At 45.0% G+C, this 21,512-nt stretch overlaps 2 protein-coding genes across 12 annotated transcripts in view; one reads left to right on the forward strand and one right to left on the reverse strand.

Moving 5' to 3' along the window:
• The window catches only part of FPR1 (formyl peptide receptor 1), a 5,677-nt gene extending 5,157 nt beyond the window's left edge, over positions 1 to 520 (reverse strand). The window contains exon 1 of one of the 3 annotated variants that reach the window (XM_027775382.1): positions 431 to 520. The gene's annotated coding sequence lies outside the window, so the exon portion shown is untranslated. Of the gene's footprint in view, positions 1 to 332 lie in introns of all 3 variants that reach the window. The other 2 variants (XM_006157736.3, XM_027775381.1) reach the window with 2 other exon arrangements.
• A 4,350-nt stretch (positions 521 to 4,870) lies between these two features.
• FPR2 (formyl peptide receptor 2) lies at positions 4,871 to 15,213 on the forward strand. 9 transcript variants are annotated; one of them, XM_027775383.1, is made up of 5 exons: positions 4,871 to 5,078; positions 9,977 to 10,107; positions 10,293 to 10,433; positions 12,839 to 12,926; positions 13,570 to 15,213. In XM_027775383.1, exon 5 carries the CDS (start codon positions 13,581 to 13,583, stop codon positions 14,634 to 14,636), a length of 1,056 nt encoding a protein of 351 aa, XP_027631184.1. In that variant the 5' UTR covers positions 4,871 to 5,078; positions 9,977 to 10,107; positions 10,293 to 10,433; positions 12,839 to 12,926; positions 13,570 to 13,580; the 3' UTR covers positions 14,637 to 15,213. The 9 variants fall into 9 exon arrangements, with proteins under 9 accessions (XP_027631184.1, XP_027631187.1, XP_027631185.1 ...); XM_027775386.1 differs by having other exon boundaries at positions 10,345 to 10,437; XM_027775384.1 differs by having other exon boundaries at positions 10,345 to 10,433.
• Positions 15,214 to 21,512: the final 6,299 nt, after the last annotated feature.

Genomic DNA, 21,512 nt, shown 5'->3' on the forward strand with positions numbered 1-21,512 from the left:
TATATAATACATTTATTTATGTATTTATTTGTTGTGATTTTCAGGTTGCCAGGTGCAGGACTTGCACCACAGTAGGCCATGTGGGAGTCCAGCGCTCCGACCACCATGCCACCTGCCGACCCTAAAACTTCCTACATTTAAACAAAAATATTCTCCATCTCTGCATCCTTCTTTAGTATCCCAATTCCTGGCTCTCACTCACAGCAAAGCATCTGAAAGAATCACATGTCTGCTATTGGGTCGTTGAGGAAGCCAAGATGCATTTTTGCATGTAAAACCATTAAAAAAAAAGCCACGACCTTCCCAAAGACCTAATATATTCACTTTCTCACCTTGTATTTCTCTGCAATTCCAGAAAACTCTTATGTCCCCACCATCCTACCGAGTGTGCCCTTTGCAGGCCCCCCAGCCCCAGGAATAAGCTTCTCACCTGGACTCTCCACCAGCTGTGGTCCTCGCTCTGCGTGGTTCTGGGGAGAGTGACTCTGGCTCTAAAGGTCACAGCAGAAGACATGCCAAGCTACAGGGGGAGGGGAAGGGAACTAAAATGAGATGAGTAACAGGAAACAGGAAACCAGGGTTCCCTGTGAATTCTGACAGCCCCAAAATACATCACTACGGTCACTGTAGGATTTGGGAAATGTCCTGGGCTCTCTCAGAAACTCAGGTATCTGGCTATTTTCTTCCACTTTAATCCTCCGTGGGTGGCAGAGCTTCAACCCTCTTGATGTCAAGAGTTTAGGAACCTGGGTGTCCTGGGTCTTTCTCTCATCAGGGAGGAAAAAGAAAGAGTAACAAAGTGAGAAGAATCAGAGGTGAGTAAGAAAAGGCTGAGGCGAATGGTTAGATATGAAAACCAGGGACCAGTAGTCAGCGAATGGCTATGTCGCTGGAGTCAACCGCGGCTCGAGTCCCAGACCCGGTGGCTTAAACTCATGCCGGGTCCATGTGCGTGAATGCCCAGGATCCCGAGAGGAGAATGGAGGAGAAGGGATTGCAGCGTCATCCCCCCTGGGGAGTGATTTCTCGCCTTCTGTCTCTGTCTTTCTCTGTCTTTTTGGCGAGAACACACACCCTATAGCAAAAAACTCTCCAAAAAAGAAAAACAAAAAAGAAAAAGAAAGAAAACCAGAAACACAGGGAGAGATAGGGGAGGCCAAGAAATTGAGCCAGTTAAACTCAATAGAGCACTCCCCATCCTTCCCACACTCCACACTGCCATGTTAATCCCATAATCTTCTGCTCCTGCTCCATTGGAAGCTCATGTGTAGGCTTCTAGCCAAAAGAAATGGTAGTCTTTCTGGAATTTTAAGAATTATGTAAGGTTGGGGCCAGTAGATGGCATGGTGGTTTAAGGTGCTGGACTCCCTCATGGTTTGAGTCCCAGACCTGGCAGCTTGCTTCCTCACTTGCACTCTCTCTCTCTCTCGCTCTCTCTCTCTCTCGTGAGCACATGTGTCTTATAGCAAATTAAAAATAAAATAATAATAATAATAAAATTAAATAATTCTTTAAACAATAATTATCCAAGGAAAATGATATGGGGAAATACCGAAAGACCTATTTAGAGAGAGATAAGAACAGTCTTCTTCTTTTTTCTTTTTTTTAAAGATTTTTGCCATAGAGCACACGTACTCACCAGAGAGGGAAAGTGAGAAATCACCATCCCCCCTCCCACTAGGAATAACTACGCCACAATCTCTTCTCCTCCATATTCTCAGGACTTGGGACATGCAAACACATGCACCCAGGGTGTTTTATGAGCCTCCAGGACTCAAACTATAGAGTCGTCCATGTGGGATCCAGCACTTTAACCACCACACCACTGATTGGCCCAGGACACTCATCTTGAAGCATCATTCTAGGGGACAGCAGGTGACATGATGGGTAAGGCACTGGACTCTCACATGGCCAACCACAGTATGAGTACCAGACCCGGCGGCCTGAAATCCATGCTAGGCGTATGTGCATATGTGCCAAAAACCTAAGGAGAAGGGATAGTCGCATGGCCATTCGCTAATGGAAGGGGATTTCTCACTTTCCCTCCCTCTCACAGTCTCTCTGTCTCACTAGGAATAACTACGCCACAATCTCTTCTCCTCCATATTCTCAGGACTTGGGACATGCAAACACATGCACCCAGGGTGTTTTATGAGCCTCCAGGACTCAAACTATAGAGTCGTCCATGTGGGATCCAGCACTTTAACCACCACACCACTGATTGGCCCAGGACACTCATCTTGAAGCATCATTCTAGGGGACAGCAGGTGACATGATGGGTAAGGCACTGGACTCTCACATGGCCAACCACAGTATGAGTACCAGACCCGGCGGCCTGAAATCCATGCTAGGCGTATGTGCATATGTGCCAAAAACCTAAGGAGAAGGGATAGTCGCATGGCCATTCGCTAATGGAAGGGGATTTCTCACTTTCCCTCCCTCTCACAGTCTCTCTGTCTCTGTCTGGCAAGCACATGTACCTTATGGCAAAGACCTAAAAAGAAATCCTCAGAGCCTTGCTTCATTTAGAGTATATTCAATCGTAAGTAATTTATAATTACACCTAACCATAGCTTAGACCAAAGACAACTTAGGGTCTACCAGAATTTTTCAAGTGGGCAATACTAAGTTAGGCAATATCTGAGTAATATCATCAAGAACCGCATTCATTTTAATCATTTGACTTTCTGGTCCAAAGTCACCCAAAATGGTGACTTTTTTTTTGGAGGACTGTCACTTCATCACTGCAAGACTGCCACCATAGCTCCTGATTTCACACCATATCCCAAGCCAGGAGGATGGCATGACATGCAAAGTCCCTGAAGACTTTTAATTAGAAGTCAAATATGCTCAGATTTGCATTTTATAAAAATATCTTTGGGGTCATACATAACAGGTAAGTGTTAGCAGGATCCCCAGGGAGGCAGGATAACAAGTGTCGACGTGTCCAAGAGTCACAGGAAGTCAGAGTATTGTGGGAAGACTGGACGAGGAGGATGTCAGACAGCACCATCGCGTGGCTGGGCCCAGCCGCCGCTGAAGCCGGAAGACAAGAGACCCTATAGGGAGTACGTGCGAGACAAACTTCCAACTCTGTGACATCTGAAACTGGGACAATGAGGTGCCTCTGCGTGTTTTCCGTGTGTCCCATTTTCTGAGGACAAGCGGGTTGTGTTCCTCGCTGTTAAACGGCCATGGTGAACACACCAGAATTTCCCAAAGCACACAGGAAACGTGAACTGCCCACATCGCCTAGGGTTAAGGAAAAAACGGAAAGTCTCAAGAGAGACTTTCACTCTTACGTGGCTCTCTTGCCTCATCTGGAAATAACCGACGGGGAAGTGCTGTTAGCCTGGACTTGTTTGTGTGAGGACAGTTCTTGCCTGCGCTGCAAAAACTCCTGGCCCTTCTAGTGGGTGAAATGTGAACAGCGAAACGGTCAGTAAATGACGACCCCGGAGACGGCAAAGCCAGGCCGCCTGAGCTGGAACCCCAGGCCTGCCCTGCACTAGATCTGTGACTGGGAAAGCCGTTCAGCCCCGGGGTCAGCACACATGCTCTGGGGAGGGCCAGGGAGGAGCTGTCTTACATTGTTAGGCCACAGGTTCTGCAGCCCGGCACTGGGCTCTGCAGACATAGCACCTACACAGCATAGGTAGCGCTGGACCTCATGTCGTTGGTACATGTCTTGAAACAGTCTTCTTTTGATTTTCTTTATCCAGTAAAAAATGTAAACCTATTCTTGGCTCACAGGCCATATGAAAACAAGTGGTGGGTTGGAGTTGACCCCTGATTGAACTGTGCTGAGTCTCAGTCAGCTTTCTTCTAGTGGATAGAGATCTCATGGCTGCAAGATAGCTGCCATCACTCCTGACTTTCACACTACATCTCAAGCCAGGAGGATGGCAATGATATGTTGCCCAAAGATGTTTTTATAAAATGCATATATAAACATATCTTTTTTCTAATTAAAAATCTTCAGTGACTCTTCGTTTCATTCCCACCCACAAGCCTCTGGGAAGGGAAGGTGGGGCCTAGGGATTGAGTTCTATAAAACTCCTGAACAATGAGATTTGATGATCTTCGGGGCTGATGAACACATAAGCATGCTGGGAGGGCAGCATGCCTGGAGTGAGCATAGAAGGTCCAAAACAACCACGCCTCCACCCCATCTGCCTTGGGCTTCTCTTCCAGTTGACCTGCATCCTTTCTAATAAGCTGGTGAACGTAAGGAAAGCGCCTTCTTGAGTTCCGTGAGCCATTCTAGCAAATTATCCGACCAGAGGAGGGGTCAGAGGAGCCTCTGATGGACAGCCTGTCAGAGTATAGGAACTGTGATTGGCGTGTAAAGTGTGGACAGTCTTGTAAGACTGAGTTCGTTTCGTGGGTTCTGATGCTAACTTCTGGTAGACACCATCAGAACCGAACTGAGCCATAGGACACAGTTCAGCGCCCCGAGGTGATACCCACAGGGGACTGGAGACATGGCTTTGTGGGAGAAAAACCCTCACGTCCGGTCTCTGAAGCATTGTGCAAGTTGAGAAATGAGTTTTTGCTTAACCACCATCTCTGTTTTTATTGCTTGCTTCTATCAGTAACCGTTGGAATATTTTTCCCCCTTTTTTCCCTAAATCCCCAAAGAAGAACAGGCCTGAACACTCAGATTCCTTACCCTAGGTGTTTAGAGAACAGAACTGTCTCCCACGAGGGTTACAGCTGAAGGACAAGCAGGCTTGCAGGTGTCTAAAAGGAGGGTGCTGACAACGTATCTGTGGAGCCTTCTGGAAATTGTGGTAAACCCTGAGTTTCTGTCGCCTGATTGGTTCTGGTCCCATTGTCCCTCCCCCACCCTTCAATAAAGTCTCTGAGAGCCCAAATTACTCCACAGGAAGCCAAGGACCGCCTCAGCGAGAGAATCCCAGCTGACAGTAAGCTGGGCTGGCAATTTTCTAATTACTGTGTAAGCGCCTGCCGTGTGCCCGACACCTTCTGAAGTCCGGAGCGCGGCTTCTGGCAGAGCACCCCCTGCTACGCACCGCTACCGAGCTCTTGCTGAGGGTCCTCCAGCCTGACCTGAGGTGCCGTAAGTGTGATGTTTAGTTAGTGTGTTCCGAGTGCAGAACAGTATGAAAAAAAAGGCAAATGATCTCAGTGATAAGTCTTACTTTGGTTACATGTTTCAGTGATACTCTTTTTGACATGTCAGATTATTAAAATTAATTTCCCAGGGCCAGCAGGTGGTATGATGGTTAAGGCTCTGGACTCCCACATGACCAATCATGGTTCGAGTTCCAGACCTGGTGGCTTACTTTCTCGCTTTCTCTCTCTCACTCTCTCTCTCTGGTGAGTGCATAGGCCCTATAGCAAATTTTTAAAATAATAATAAATAAAATTAAGCAAGCAATTCTTTTTTAAAAATTAATTTCTCTGAATTTAAAAAAGAAAAACGTTTTTAGGGACCAGCAGATGGCATAATGATTACACTGCTGGACTCCCACATGACTGACCATGGTTCGGGTCCCAGACCTGTTGGCTTGAGACTCACGCCGGGCTCATGTGTTTGCATGCCAAGATCCCAGGAGGAGAATGGAGGAGAAGGGATTGCGGCATGGCCATTCCCCCTGGGGGATGATTTCTCACTTTCCTTCTCACTGTCTCTCCAATGAATGCAAAATCTCTTTTAAAAAAAGAGAAAAAATCTTCTAAAATTGACTATAGGAAAATTTCAAATCATATTTGTGCTCATGTTTATGGATCATTTACGTTTCCCTTGACAGCTATTATAGAGATCATGGGTTGTTGGAAGAGGCATGATGTATCTTTCTATGCAAAAATGTGTTACGACTTTTCTGACCACCCAATAGCGCGGGAAGAACTTGGGAGCCTGGTGGAGCTTCCATCCAAGCGTGGAGGGCGTTTAGGGCAGAAGAGAAGTGAGTGGGTAGTTGAGGAGAAGCGCGACTGGGCTGAGCGGAGTCTGGACAGCTGCTCCGCGCCGTGGGCCAGGCCGGGCCTCTCTGAGCACATACTGTGCAGGCTGAAATCCGAATACTCTGAAAGAGTCAGAACCTGGTTTCTGAGGGCCTGTCAGGTAGGGGACCCTGAAAGGAAGCGCATCCGAGGCAGAAGGAACAGAGAACGCCAAAGCCCTGGGACCAAAGGAACGCAGTGTGGCCCAGCACAGTGTGTGAGAAGAGAGTGGGTTTATGAGTCCTGAGGGGTGGACCGGGCAGACGCAGGGGTGCTTGGTCAACGTGAGTCAGGAGGTCGGAAGCCCTTGGAAAGAATCACGCAGAATAATGTCATGAATCTTCTGAGTCCTTTGAAAAGTTGCTTTCTCCTCTGTCTGAGAATGGAGTTCAGGGAAGGGGCAGCAGGAGCAGGAAGAAGCTGCTCACAAGGGCAGTTTATATACGCTCAGGACGAGGGCGGAGGTGACAGGAATGATTCTGCGCGTGCAGCGTGCTCTGTGGAGAGCGTCAGTAAGAGAGGGATTGGATTGGGAAATCAAATATAAGTTCTAGTTCAGAGCTTTAATGTCCGAATGCTTAAGCTTCAACTGGATACAGGATACTGAAAGAGAGGCAAGTTTGCAGGGAGGAGATGATCGGCCATGTGGGAATCCAGCACCCTTAACCACCACACCATCTGCCGGCCCCAACTGCTAATCTAAATCATCAGCCCCAGCCTTTTCCCGGAGTTTAAGCATAATACAATCAACTGACTTTTTCTTCTTCTTTTTGAGAGGTTTTTGCTATAGGGCACGTGTGCTTGCCAGTGACACACAGAGAGACAGCAAGCAAGAAATCAATCCCCAGGGGGGTGGGCAACCGCCACACTGCAATCCCTTCTCCTCCATTCTCTTCTCAGGATTTTGGGCACACATGCACACATGCCCATCATAAATCTAAACGTCTGGGTCCGGGACTCGAACCGCGGTCGACTACATGGGAGTCCAGTGACATAAGCCTTCACCATCTGCTGGTCCCACGACTTCTTCTTTTTAAAAATTTGCCAGAGAATATATGCACTCACCAGACAAAGATGAGAGAGAGAAAATGAGAAAGCACCTTGTATGGTGCATGGTCACACCTCAATCCCTTCTCCATTTCTCCCTCCCTTCAGGAGATTGGGCACACACACACACACACGAACACACACACACACACACACAAAATGTGTTTTTCAAGCCTCCAGGTCTGAGACTCAAGCTGCACAGTTGACTACGTGGGATCCAGCTGCCTCAACCTCTAGGGCACTGGCTGGCCTCCACTGACATGTAGGGTCTGTAGGACTCCCAGAGGGAGGTGTAAAAATAACAACAAATGGAATTAAATAAGTAAATCTTAAAAAAAAAAAAAAAAAAGAAGAAGTTATCCATATAGGGCCAGTCCTGTAGTTTAGTAGTTGATGGACTTGGCTCTTACATGGTCAACCATGCTTCCAACCCTAGCCCCTAAGGATTAAAAACACACTGGGTGGGACCAGAGGATGGCATCATGGTTGGGTCGCTGGACTCCCACATAGTCCACTGCTGTTCAAGTTCTGGACCCTATGGCTCAACACTCACACCGGGCATGTGTGCATGCATGTCCAAAATCCTGAGAGGAGAATGGAGGAGAAGGGATTGTGGTGTGGCCATTCCCCGAGGTACGTAAATTCTCTCTTTCTGTCTCTCTGTCTCTCTCTGTGTCTCTGGTGAACGCACGCTCCCTATAGCAAAAATATCTTTCAAATAAAAAGAAAGAAAACACACTGGGCAGGTGTACATGTGTGTCCCAAATCCAGCAGGGTAGAGAGATGGGGGAGAAGGGATTGTGGCATGACTACATCCCAGGGAGGGATGCTTTCTCTGTCTTCCAACCCCGTCTCTCTGGTGAGTACTCACTTCCTGTCCCTCTGGTGAGTACACATACCCTCTGACAATTCAAAAAAGGAAGTTATCCATATGGTATTTTAAGCCATGATGCTGGATGCTATTACCTATGGAAAGGCTATAGAGAGAAGATGGGTGTGAGGGGGTAGGTACAAGTTGTGGGACACCCCAAAATTTAGAGTCAAGTTTAGATCAGAAAAATCTAGTAAATTATACTGAAAAGAGCTGGCCAGTTGAGCCATAGAGACAACCAAGAATGTATTGTGTGTATATTTTATCATCTCAGAGCAGAAGAAATATGTGTCTTAAGGAGGAAAAGCTCTAATGGGTCTTTTTTCACTGAGGTATTAGGATAAGAACTAAGAAGAAAACCCTGGGGCTGACAACAAGGAGGCCTTCACGTCCTTGAGGAGAGCCCATTCGGTGGAAGACTGAGGGCTCAAGTCAGTATGTGGTGGATTTAGGAGAAAATGGGAGGTGAAAAAGCTGAGTGAGCAATTAAATACTCCCCTCTGAAGTTGGGCTCTGCAATCTCTTCAGAGAAATGAAAAATATTAATATCTTAAGAGAAAGAAGAGCTGAATAAAACCAGAAAGCAATGCAGGCCAAGGATGGTTTCTTTTTTAAAAAATTTATTTACTTAATTTTATTTGTTATTGTTTTTTTAATTTGTCCAAGAGAGAAATGGAAAGTGGGAAAGGAAGCTACTAGATCTGGACTTGAACCATAGTCAGTCACGTGGGAATCCAGCATCTTAGCCACCATGCCACCTGCCGGCTCCAGAAGGTTTCTTTTTAAAGATCATACGATACTGTGATGGGGAAATAATCTAGTAGAAGGAAAACCTTGAAGAGTTTTTTGACTGAGAAGAGAAGGGAAAATACAGAAAGAAAGTTTTGAGGAAGATGCCCATGAGAGAAAGAGACGAGAGAGGGAGAGGTCCAGGGCAGACTGGGGAGGGTCATCCTTGGAATGAACAAGAACTCTTTATTCTCACTGACAGGTAGATTGGAGGGTCTGAGGGAAAGAAGGCTAAGACTTCCACACCTCATTATTACCATTTTCCCATTAAGGTATCAATCGCGAGCATCACCTGTGGGGAGGGATGGGCGATGAAGTGATGTAGTTTGAGGAAAAGCAGAAGGACTGAAGCAGTTATCTTAAAGATTAAGAAACCACATGTGCTGGTGAAGTAGAATACGCTAACAAGGAAGTGTTGAGTTTCCATTTGAAATCTGTGGTCATAAATCTAACTACACCCTTTAACCATTACGATATCGAGCAGGCCATTTCCCCTCTCTGACCATGGTGTTTGTCCCAAAGCTAGGATGTTGTAATTGGAGACTGGCACCTATGAGGGGCCCTCCAAAGAGCAGCCATCTGTGGGTCTCAGGTTCCCTTCACCTTGCAACCAAAGCCCCCATAATTTTGCAACTTGGTTTTGTTGGCCTTTCCCCACTTGTCTTTGCACAATCATCCTTCCTTGTTATATCAACATTTTAAAACCAATTTGGAAATGATTGAGTACTTCGTATCTTCTAGGTGCCTTGTAGGGTGTTTGGAGGGTGGATAGAGAAACCCTGGGTCTGATGAGGAAATAGGAGTGGGAGAGGGTTAAGAGCACAGTTCTGGATGGAATCAGTCTGGCTGGACTCAGATTCGGGCTCTATCTCTTCCTAAGTGGGGCCTTCATACAATGTAACCAATCTGTCTTAACTTCCTCATCTGTGCAATGGTGACATAGGTTGAGCATCTCTAATTTGAAAATCCAAAAACCAAAACGTTTCCAAAATCCAAAATTTTGAACTGACCCAATGTCACAAGTGGAAAATTTCACACCCATTTTCATGTGGCAAGTTGCAGTCAAAACACTGCAATACACAAATAATGTATTACATTACTCTCAGGATATGTGTGTAAAGTGAAACATAGAAAAATTTTGTGTTTAAACTTGGGTTCTATCCTATTTCATTATGCGTACGCATATATTCCAAACTCAAAAAAAAAAAAAACAACAAAACCTAGAATCCAAAACATTTCTGGTCCTAAGCAAGTACTTAGGATAGGAGATACTCATCCTACCCTAACTAATATTTACAGAGCGTTGGAGTGTGCTCAGTGCCTTAAACATAACAGTGCACGTCATCTGTGGGCGCCTATGAGATGAGCTGCTATGAGCATGAAAAGAGAAGCTCTTGCAATCAAATGTAGGGTCTCATTGTCTCTCACGGGTGAGTGGTAAAGATCGGAAGGTATGAAGGCACGGAGAGCAGCTTTATATAATAGAGACTATGTGGGAGAGGGTGGGTAGGAGGAAGGTGGGAGGAGGGAGTCAAGAGGAAAAAAGAAGTAAAGCATTTAACGAACGCAAAAATGGAACATTGTCTGTTGATAATGTGTACGGTAATATCTTTAGACCAATATACAGCGTATTCATGCTGGGAAAATCCATTTTGTATACTGTAAAGATGTACAATGAATAAATGGAAAGGAAGAAAAGAAAAGAAAGAAGAGAAGAAAAGAGAGGGAGAGACAGTCTTGGCATGGGATAACATCCGTAAGTAAGTTACTCTTATTCTGGACCGACTGAGCTTCTGCAATGCGTGGCTCAGGACTGAGTCCTGTAACAGCAGAGACTAGAAAGACCAAGAGTCCTCATCTGTGAAAGGCTCACTCAGTCTAGACCAGATGGATTCTGTGTCTACTCTTGTTTAAACCCCATCCGAAGTCAACCTTCACCATAAAATTGCCCCCAATTCAGCAAAGGAGGTCATTAAGGCTCAAAGAGGTGTCGCTGATGGAGGGCGTGTAGGGCGGGTGTCAGGGGGTGAGAACAGAGGCAGATCGATCTGATTGACAGCCCAGAAGTCTACACTGTAACCGTGACTCTCCACGGTGTGTGTGGGGGGGCAGTTTTTCAGGGGGCATGGACATGTCTAGAGACACTTCTGGTTTTCACAACCGAAGAGGCAGTTGCTCCTGGCGTCGAGTGGACAGAGGCCAGAGGTAGTGCTGACTCCCTGCACCGTGCAGAGCCGTCTCAGAGACGAAGAATTATCCTGTCCCAGTGGCGGGAGTGGCAAGGCCGAGACATCCTGCCTGCAGCACATTAAGCAAAGTCCCTTAGCAGAGCTCAGTGAGAGTGACTGGTGGAGACAGGAAGAGGAGGAGAGTGGAGAGTCGTCAGGCTAAATAGGATGTTCCAGCCATCTGAGGGAACTCCTTCAAACAGAACTTCAGGTTGGCAAAGGCAGTGTCTGGAATTGGGAAAGATAATTTTCAAATCTTGCTGCTTCTCCGGACTGGGTGGGATATTGAAAAAAATGAGTGGGACCTCTGAGCTATGGTTTGCCTGGAAGACGAGAGCTGGTAATGGCTTCCTTGCAGTATTACTGTGGGTATTAAATGTGAACAGGGGCTTGATAATTGCCATTTCTTGTCAAAAAGGCAGACTAGCATAGGATAAGATGGTTCTTAAATTTTTGTGGTCATAAAAAAATCATCCTAGCTTGCTTGCTTGCTTTTCTTTCTTTCTTTCTTTTCTTTTTCTTTTTCTTTCTTTTTTTTTAGAGAGATTTTTGTCATAAGGTACATGCATGCACTGGAGAGACAGAGAGAGACAGAGAAAGGGAAAGTGAGAAATCATCCCCTGGGGGGATGGCCACACCACAATCCCTTCTCCTCTATTCTCCTTTCAAGATTTTGGGCATGCACACATGCCCAGTGTGCATTTCAAGGCTCTAAGTCCAGGGCTCAAACCATGGTTGGCCATGTGGGAGTCTAGCACCTTAACCACTATGCCAACTGCTGTCCCCCACCCTAGTTTTTATGCAAAGAGATATTGGGAGTGTCCATGAATATTCATCTTAACAGACATATTGGATATTTATCATAGAGCCACAGACCATAACATGAGGAAATCTGATCAAGTCACTTGGACATGGGGTCACAGAGACCTCTGTGCAGAACTGGTCGTGACCGTCCCAGTGTGCCCTGCTCCAGTCAGGGCTACTTTCTTATATAAGAGAGGGTCTCACCATGCCATGATCCTCCTGGCTCAGCCTCCCAGCTCTCTGGGATTACAGGCATTTTCTGCCATGGGACATGGCCTTGAGGTGGGACCAGGAATCAAACCCAGGCTTCCCATGTAGTCCCAGCCTGTAAAGCAGCAGCATCCCAGAGGCATGTGCCACTGGGACTGGCCAGGGATTACAAGTTTTGGACTCTTGTTCTTCAAAGTAAGTGAATTCATCCTGGAAGTTCCCCAGGATTTCTTCTCTTGGTGTTGTTGTCCGGAATTTGGTTGTTAGCACTGAAGTAATTCTTTGCAAAGCAAAAGTGATTCTAGTTACTACTAGACCAATCAGGATATACTGCCAACGATGGAGAGTGGGAAACCTCCGAAGGGGAGGAACGAAGCACAATTGTGGTTTGGTTAGCAGAAGAATAGGGGAACAAAGACTGGATGGACAACCAGCAATAGACCATAAACATAGTGAGGAAAAGACTTCAAAGTCGGACATGCTGGACTCAAGTGCTTCTGCTATTTACTACTTAAGTGACTTCAGAAAATTTCATAACTGCTTTGAGCATCAACTTATTCTCATAAAAACTAGAAATAATGAACTCTCCAGAGCTTATGCCCATTGAACTATATCTTATAGATAGCAATTAACACAATGTGTGGTCTCTAAAAAGAACGCCATGGGGGCCGGCAGGTAGCATGGTGGTTAAGGTGCTGGACTCTCACATGGCTGACAGTGGTTCAAGTCCTCGACCTGGCAGCTTGCTTTCTCTCTCTCTCTCTCTCTCTCTCTCTCTCTCTCTCGAGCACATGTGCCCTATAGCAAAATTTTAAATAATACATACAATTAAATAACAATTCTTTCTATTAAAATTTTGAAAAGAAGAATGCCACAAACAATAACAAAACATGTCACTTGACACTCTTTTCTCCCACAGAATCCCGAAGCAATCAGTTATTTTCTCTGCATCTCGGACAGAGAAGAACTCTATGTGAAGCAGGGACAGTAAGAAGCAGACGTTGAAGGTAAATATAGGCCCCCTCTCTGTCTTTGTCAAGCACAGAATCCACAAGACGTGCTGTATTACTAGATATTAGTATCACCCCCAACTGTAAAAGATTCTCGTCAATGATCAATACAAGCCGAGCCCTAACACTCTAACTTAAATACTAATCAAACAATAGGTCAAGGTCAAGTTTTCACAGTGGGCAGAAAAAAGCTGGGAGACTGGGAAAACCTGGGCTGAACGAAATTGCAAAGCGTGTCAGCATTTTTGCATTGAGTCATGGGTGGAAGCAGATTTGAACCTGCTGACTCTGAGTTTAATGGCCTCCCCACTATGCTGAAGCGGCCTGTGCTCATTTTGCTGTTGTCTATATACTCTCAGTTCAGTATTTCTGCTAGTGAACATAAGCCTCGTAATCCCCTTGGTAAAGTAATCAGCCCGATAGTTGGAAAGCATATCGATAACTACGGGAAAATGAAAAATGATCCTTGTCCAAAGAACATCCGAGCGAGTGCCCATTTTATACTATCACTGGCCACTGGGCTCGGAAAAATTTCTGGTCGGAGTTGGTGCTGTAGAGGAAGGTGATGAAATAGGGGTGTGAAGAGGGGTGCTGTAGATGGTTACACAGCCAAGAAATGGCCACTGTCGAAATATTTCAGGTGTGGGCAACATGGAGACCAACCAATCCATGCCTCTGAATGGGTCTATAGAAGCATTCTTTGAGTCTTCTAGCTACAATGTTCTGCGGATCCTCTCGTTGGTGGTTCTTGGGGTCACCTTTGTCCTTGGTGTCCTGGGCAATGGACTTGTGATCTGGGTGGCTGGATTCCGGATGGCACGCACAGTCACCACCATCGGTTACCTGAATCTGGCTCTAGCCGACTTTTCTTTCACTGCAACCCTACCGTTCCAAATGGCCTCCATGGCTATGAATGAAAAATGGCCTTTCGGGTGGTTCCTGTGCAAGTTAATCAACATCGTGGTGGACATTAACCTGTTTGGGAGTGTGTTCCTGATTGCTTTCATCGCTCTGGACCGCTGTATTTGTGTCTTGCATCCCATCTGGGCCCAGAACCACCGCACGGTCAGTCTAGCCACAAAGGTGATCTGTATACCCTGGATTTTTGCCCTAGTTCTTACCTCGCAAGTTTTCATCTTCTTGACTACAGTAACTTCTGAGCAAGGGGATACATACTGTACCTTTAACTTTGCATCCTGGGGTGACACCACTGAAGACAAGCTGAAGGTGGCCATCACCATGCTGACAGCCAGAGGGATCATCCGGTTCATCATCGGCTTCAGCATGCCCATGTCCATCGTTGCTGTCTGCTATGGGCTCATTGCTGCCAAGATCCACAGAAAAGGCATGATAAAATCCAACCGCCCCTTACGAGTCCTCACTGCTGTGGTGGCTTCCTTCTTCATCTGTTGGTTCCCCTTTCAACTCGTTGCTCTCTTAAGCACAGTCTGGCTCAAAGAGATGTTGTTGCAAGGTAAGTACAAAATCCTTGATGTCCTGGTTAACCCGACGAGCGCCCTGGCCTTCTTCAACAGCTGCCTCAACCCAATGCTCTACGTCTTCGTGGGCCAAGACTTCCGAGAGAGGCTGATCCACTCCCTGCCGGCCAGTCTAGAGAGGGCCCTGAGCGAGGACTCACCTCAGACCAGTGACACCACGGCTGGTTCTGCTTCAGCTCCTGCAGAGGCCGAGTTAAAGGCAATGTGAGGAGGGAGCTGGAGGATGCTTTGAACTGCCTGATCAGGCCCTGACCCAAGCACCAGCTTCATCTAGCCTTGAGTCATGCTAAGCCACTCGAGTATGAAAGGCCCAAGTATTTACTCCGGAAGAATATTTCTGTGCCCCCTGCTTTGTGGGAAGGAAATAGGCAACGAAACTACTCTTGATGTCTTTCTTGGTTTTTGGATCTCAGTCTGTACCTTGGTATAAATGAAGGCATGAAAAGAGAAAAAGCAAGCATGGTGGGGATTTGTAAGGCTTCAACAAGATGGTGTCTATTAATGGAAATGCTTTATTTTTTTGCCATTAAGTAAAATGTTTGCTGTAGGGTTTTTGTAGCTAAAAATAAATAAATTTTAAAAATAGACTACAAAAGCTTGCTTCTAGTTCTGGTTGCTAAGAGATTTCTCCTTTTTTGAATCATGCATATGTGTTGAATTTTCACAAATGCTTCTCGACATATACCATATTGTTTTTGTCTTTTTGTTTACATCATCGTAAATTGTATTACCTGTTGGATATTAGTGCACTCTCACATTCCTGAAATAAAGTGCACTTGGCTGTAGTTTCTTTTATGTCTATGACCTACTTTGCTGGATTCGTTTAGAATTTCTGTGTTCATGTTCATGTGAAGATGATTACCATTTTACTTTCCTCTGATTTTCTTGTTATGTTTTATGTCAAACTTATAATGGTCTCCTAAAAAGAGGAGCTAATTCCTCTGGTTTTATTCATTTGTGAATAATATATATATATATATACACACACACACACACACACACACACACACACACACACTTTTTTGGGGGAGAGGTTTTGCTATAGGGCACATGCGCTCGCCAGAAAGACAGAGAGAGACACTTAGACAGAAAGCGAGAAATCACCGCCAAGAGGGGATGGCCATGCTAAAATATCCTTTCTCCTCCATTCTCCTCTTGGGCACCTGCGTCTGGCATGAGTTTAAGCCACCAGATCCAGTGCTCGAACTGCGGTTGACTGCATGGTAGCCCAGTGACATAGCCATTACACCAACTGCTGGTCCCTATATATGCTCTTTTTAATGGACAGAAAAATTCATCAGTAAGGTCAACTGAGTCTTGGGGTTTTTTTCTGGAAAAGTTTTTAATAACAGGTTCTACTTATTGCTTTGAGGGGGGGAATTTACCAGAGGACATGTGCACTCACCAGAGAGAGACAGAGAGACAATGAGAGGGAAACACCACCCAGGAGGTGGGCCACACAGCAATCCCCTCTCCTTTACTCTCCTCCTGGGATTTTGGGCATGCACACACACGCCTGGCGTCATTTTTATGCCACCAGGCCTAGGACTCGAACTGTGGTTGGACAAGTGGGAGTCCAACACTTTAACTACCACACTACCTGCTGGTCCCTAATTTTTTTTAATTGTTAAAGGTGCATGGCCAGAGACAGGGAGAGAGGGAAAGGAACCCCCAAGGCAGCGTGGTAACGCTGCAATCCGTTCTCCATTTCTCCATCCTGTCAGAATTTGGGGCATGCACACACACGTGCACCCGGCATGTTTTTCAGGCCACTGGGGCCGGGACTCAAACTACATGGCTGCACATGCAGGATATGACTGACTCCCTTAACCAAGCCACAGGCTGGCCCTTATAACAGGTTCAGCGTCTTTAACAGTTATTAGACTTAGTTTTCTTTTTCTTCTCCATCAGTTTTGGTAGACTATGATTGTCAAGGAATTTGGAATTTATCCAAACTGTCAAATTTACTGGCATGAAACAGTATAATACCTGTGTACAGAGTTTAGAATGGTTTCTTCCGAATAAGAATGTAAGTCATTTGGTGGCAGGGATTTCGATGTGCATTATTCACTGGTGGATCCTTATCCCCTATGTGTAAAATAGAGGCTGATATGTTATACACACTATTTATTGAATTGATAAATCTATGGAATTGACAAATCAATAAATACTATCATGGCAGACAGACAGCACGGCAGTTAAAGGTGCTAGACCCCCACATGGATGACTGCGGTTCGAGTCCTGGACCTGGTGGCTGGCTTTCTCACTTTCCTTCTCTCTCTCCCACTCTGTCACTCTCTGGCCAAATTTAAATAAATAAATAAATAAATAAATAAAGTTAAATATAAATAAATAAACAATAGTATAATCTAAGTGTCAAGAATTTTTAGTGTGTAATTAAAATTTTCTCTGGTCCTCGTAAAACAGGCCACGTCTAGTAAACTGTCTCATGCTCACAATATTTATAAATTCCCACGCAGTTTACGTTTTCACAAACACCTCTGGTTTTGCGTTTCCACTTCAAGTAATATACTATGAAGGATGACTTTGTTTCGAAATCAGTCCTCATGATAGTACTCAGCCCTTATCCTTGGTTTCTACAGTATCCGCTCATAGATGGTTCTTTATTGCATTGGAAAAGAAATGACTTAGAATGAATACTAGGGGCCAGTCGGTGGAGTGGAGGTTAAGGTGACTGGATCCCACACGGCTGACTGCATAGTTTGAGTCCTGGACCAGTGACTTGAAAACACGCTAGGTATGTGTGCATGCACACACAAAATCCCAAGAGTAGGGTGGAGAAGGGATTATGGTGCGGCCATTCCCTCTGGGGGTGATTTGTCACTTTCTCTCTCTGTCTCTGTCTCTAGCAAGTACACATGACCTACAGCAAAAACTTAAAACAGGTAAATAAATAAACTTCACCATTTTTTAAAATGAACATTAGCGAGTCTTATTATCAGAAGTCCTTTAGTCACTCCACTGCTTTGCTCAGTCGTCTTTCTTTCATGTCACCCCTAGTGTTCCTTGCATTTCCAATGTAGAGCCATTTTTCCATTTCATTTGCATTCCTGACTCCAATAAATGCTTTCAGGTTTCTAAAAAATATATATTCTGTAATGCCCAGGTAAGGCATGGGGATATAAAATAAGGAACAAGGAAAAAAATGCAAGAGGAGAAAGCAAGAGCCACGAAGGACAGTGCATAACCTCTAGATAGGAGGACTAGTGCTTCCAGATTGGCTAATTAAGGAATTCCCCCACTGCCAGGTCTGGAAATTCCTACTATTTCTGTCCATTGGCCTTGGTGAACTGCAATAGAACAGTGCCTACTACACCCTCTCCACTTTTATTTACTTATTTCTTCAATGAATGAGAGACACAGAGATACTGCGTTCCCAAGGGGTCCTGACATGATCCTCCTCCAGCCTCAGCCAGTCCCAGATCCTGGGAAAACACTCCTGCCTGGTGCACTCAGGGAGTCTGGGGACATGAACACGGAACTTTCTCATGTGGGCCAACCTTGTAGAGCATCTTGTTTTATCCCTGCACCACTGTTTGGCTCCCCTCTTGGTTTTTCTTTTCTTCATGGAGAGTTTTCATGACGGACGCTCGGTTCCCATTGCCCCGCTCTATGTGGATGTCTTTGGAAGCTGAGTTTATGGGACACTTCTCACAGAGAAACACCTCTAGATCTGAATGAGTCTAAAGCTCCAAGTAAAATTTGGGGGATATCATTCCTGAGGATGAGATTTGTTTGAGGAGAAGAGCATGGAGAGGCTGTGGTAGAGGTTGTCGGCTGTCTACTTAATACCCAGTTCCTCTTCTTCATAACAAAAGTGGGTGCCAATTCATCCAATAAAATAATACTTTTGCCAAATTGTGCAGTAGGAGTATGTTTAGTTTTGTAAGAAACTACCAAACTGTCTTCCAAAGTAGCTGTAGTATTTTGCTTCCCATTGGCAGTGAATGAGGATGTTCCACATCCCCACCATTGTTAGGGCTCAGAACGTGAGACCCTAAGCTACAGTGCTTGGCATACTGAGCACTCAAAATAAAGAAGATCTGAAGGCCGAGATGCAGCCTCAGAAGGAGTCTTTCTCTAATTGTACCCTGCCCTCAGATCTCAGTCCCCTCCCCTACCCTCAAGGCAAGCTAGAGAAACTAGAGTTCTTTTTCCCCAAAGTCAGTCACAAACCTTGAAAATATTACTTTAACCATCCTCTGCCTTTTTGTGTAAGAGCTGTCCATAAAGAAATTCTCTGGGGGCCGGCAGCTGGCGTGGTGGTTAAGGGCGTTGTACTCCCACATGGCTGACCACAGTTCAAGTCCCAGACCTGGAGGCTTGCTTTCTTATTTTCCTTCTCTCTCTCTGTCCCTCTCTGATCAAATTAAAATAATAAATAAAGTTAAATAAAATAATTATTAAAAAAAGTTCTCTGACATACCTTATATAATAGTAGATCATTAAACCCCCATTCCAGGAGGGGTCCCTCCCCATACCCAGGAAGAAGAATGACAGCAGAGAGCCAAAGAAGGATCTGAATGACCTTTCTGCATCTCCCTATTCAGCCTATGACCTTTTTTGTCCAATCACATTTCTAGATAGCTGTCCTTGCTCCATCAAACCTGAGCATAAAATTGACTAGTTCCCGCTGTATTCTTTGGGTATTCATTCTGAAGGCTCTAGTATCACTTAAAACTATAATTAAATCATGTGTTCATGTGTTTCTCTGGTTAACCTGTATTTTGTTATAAGACCATCGTCCATGACCCTTGTGCTAGGTAAGGAATGTGACCTGTTTTCTCTTTCATGCCCTACACCAGCATTTGGTGCAGTTCGTGTCCTAGACGAGGGCCATTTCTAATAGGCATATAGGGGTATCTCACCGTTTTAATGTGCGTTTCCCTAACAATATGTGATGAGAAGCATCCTTTCCTATATTTCTGTGCCATCTGTAGACATTCTTTATTGAGATGTCTATGGGATATTTGGCCCATTTTTTAAGTGGCTTGCTTGTGTTCCTATTGTTGAGTTTTCAGAGCATGTTGTATATTTTGAATAACAGTCCTTTATCTGTCGTCTGTAAATATTTTCTCCTAGTCTGTGACTTCTCTTTTCATTTTCTTGACAGTGTCTTTCACAAAGAAGAAAATTTTCCTTCTAATGAGATCCAGCTTCTTAATTTTTTCTCTCATGTTCCATGCCTGTTGCATTACATCTAAAAATCATCGCAAACCTAGTCACCCAGACGTTCTCATATGTTGTGTCATCATGTTTGTTCAGACTGACCACTCTCCACAATCTCCTAGGAGTTTCATAATTTTCTATTACACACTTAGATCACAACCCCTTCTCCTCTCAGGATTTTAGGCACACATGCACATATGCCTGGTGTGAATTTTAAGTTGCCAGGTTTGGGACTTGAACTGTGGTCAGCTACTTGGGAGTCCAGCGATATAACCATTGCTGGTCCCCAAACTCACTTTTATAACAACTCGCTCTCCTGATAACTAATCCCGTCCCACAAGAATCACTCCCCCCTATGAGGACTGTATTAATCCCTTCATGTGAGAGGAGCCTCCATGACCCAGACACCTCTTAAATTTCCCCCACCTCTTAACACTGTTACATTAGGGACCGAATTTCAACATGAGTTTTGGAGAGGACAAGCCACATCCGAGACATAGCAGATACTATGCTGAGAAAATAAAAGAGGACATAACAGCGCACAATACAGATAATACAGTGTGATTCTTTTTATGGGAAAAAAAGAATATTAAATCAACAAAATTAAACAGTACAGTTTAAGAACATATAACTATGTGATAAAACCATAAATGACAGCCAACAAGTGACATGGAGGGTAAGGTGCTGGATCCCACATAAACAGCTGCATAGTTCAAGCCCTGGACCTGGCAGCTTAAAAATCACGCCACGCACATGTGCATTCATGTGTGCCCAAAATCCCAAGAGGAAAGTGGAGAAGGGATTGTGGCATAGCCATCCCCCCCAGGGGTGATGTCATTCTCTGGAGAATGCATGCGCCCCATAGCAAAATAAAAATAAAAATAAATGAATGCGATGAATTAATTAGCGCACAAGTCAAGATAGTGCTTATACTTAGGAGGAGGAAGGGACACCAACCAATAAGTATTTTGCGGCCGGTAGCTTCTGGAATAATGATGGTCATCTATTTTTGACTTGGGTGAGGGTAGATGGGAATTTGTTTTACAAAAATATATTCATCTTTACCTTTATCTTTTATTCTTTTTTTATGTGTGTAGATTTGTCATAGTCTGCTTTTAAAAGTTAAAATAGGTCAGTCAAATTCAGGTCCCTTTTCCTCTATACCGGAAAACCTTCATAGCTTCTGGATTGAGGCTGTTTGAAGTAGGGCGACCCATTGAAGTAGGCACTGCAGTTCTCTGAACTTGAATGTGCCAGGACAGGGAGGCCTGAAGGAGCAACGGCGGCGGCAGCGAACACTCCGGACAGGACTGGCTTTCGTGTCCTTGTTTGCCTCAAGTGCTAATAAAAATGAACTCTTTAGAAATCGAGCTCCATCTTGTGGCTGCCACGGCACAAAGCAAGGAAATGGAGGTCTTGCGTCAACCTCAGCCCTGAGGGAAATCACCCTCGGAGAGCTCGAGTATTTCCCAGCCAGCTCCCCGAGTGAATTTCCAAGTCCATCCGAAGGAGGAACTTTGCTTTTTCAATCCAGGAAGTCCCCTTCATTCCAGAATGTACATTCCAGAGATTGGAGAGTTCTGGAGATCTGGCCTATACCTCATCCCACCCTGAGTTATCACTGCTACTAGACAGGAAAATCTGTGCAAATGCTTTATAATCCCAGTATCCCACAGATCGTCCAACCGTGTTTCCCTCCTCACATTCCCATCTCATGTCTCTGCCAGCTTCAAATACCACTTCGCTGACTGTTTCCCAAGTGTTGATCTACAGCGGATGCTGCTCCATCAGAATTACCTGGGGAGTGTTTGTTTAAATACGAGTCCGGTCACCACGGCATCAAGCATCTGACTCATGAGGTCTGCTCAGAAATCTTTGTTCACAAAGCTCCCTG

This window comes from Tupaia chinensis, unplaced genomic scaffold (assembly GCF_000334495.1).
Source record: "Tupaia chinensis unplaced genomic scaffold, TupChi_1.0 Scaffold000559_1, whole genome shotgun sequence".
Classification (NCBI taxonomy): Eukaryota; Metazoa; Chordata; class Mammalia; order Scandentia; family Tupaiidae; genus Tupaia; species Tupaia belangeri.

Excerpts from the sequence above, each read along its gene's own strand:
- FPR2 (XM_027775385.1), top strand. The coding sequence starts at position 13,581 with ATGGAGACCAACCAATCCATGCCTCTGAATGGGTCTATAGAAGCATTC.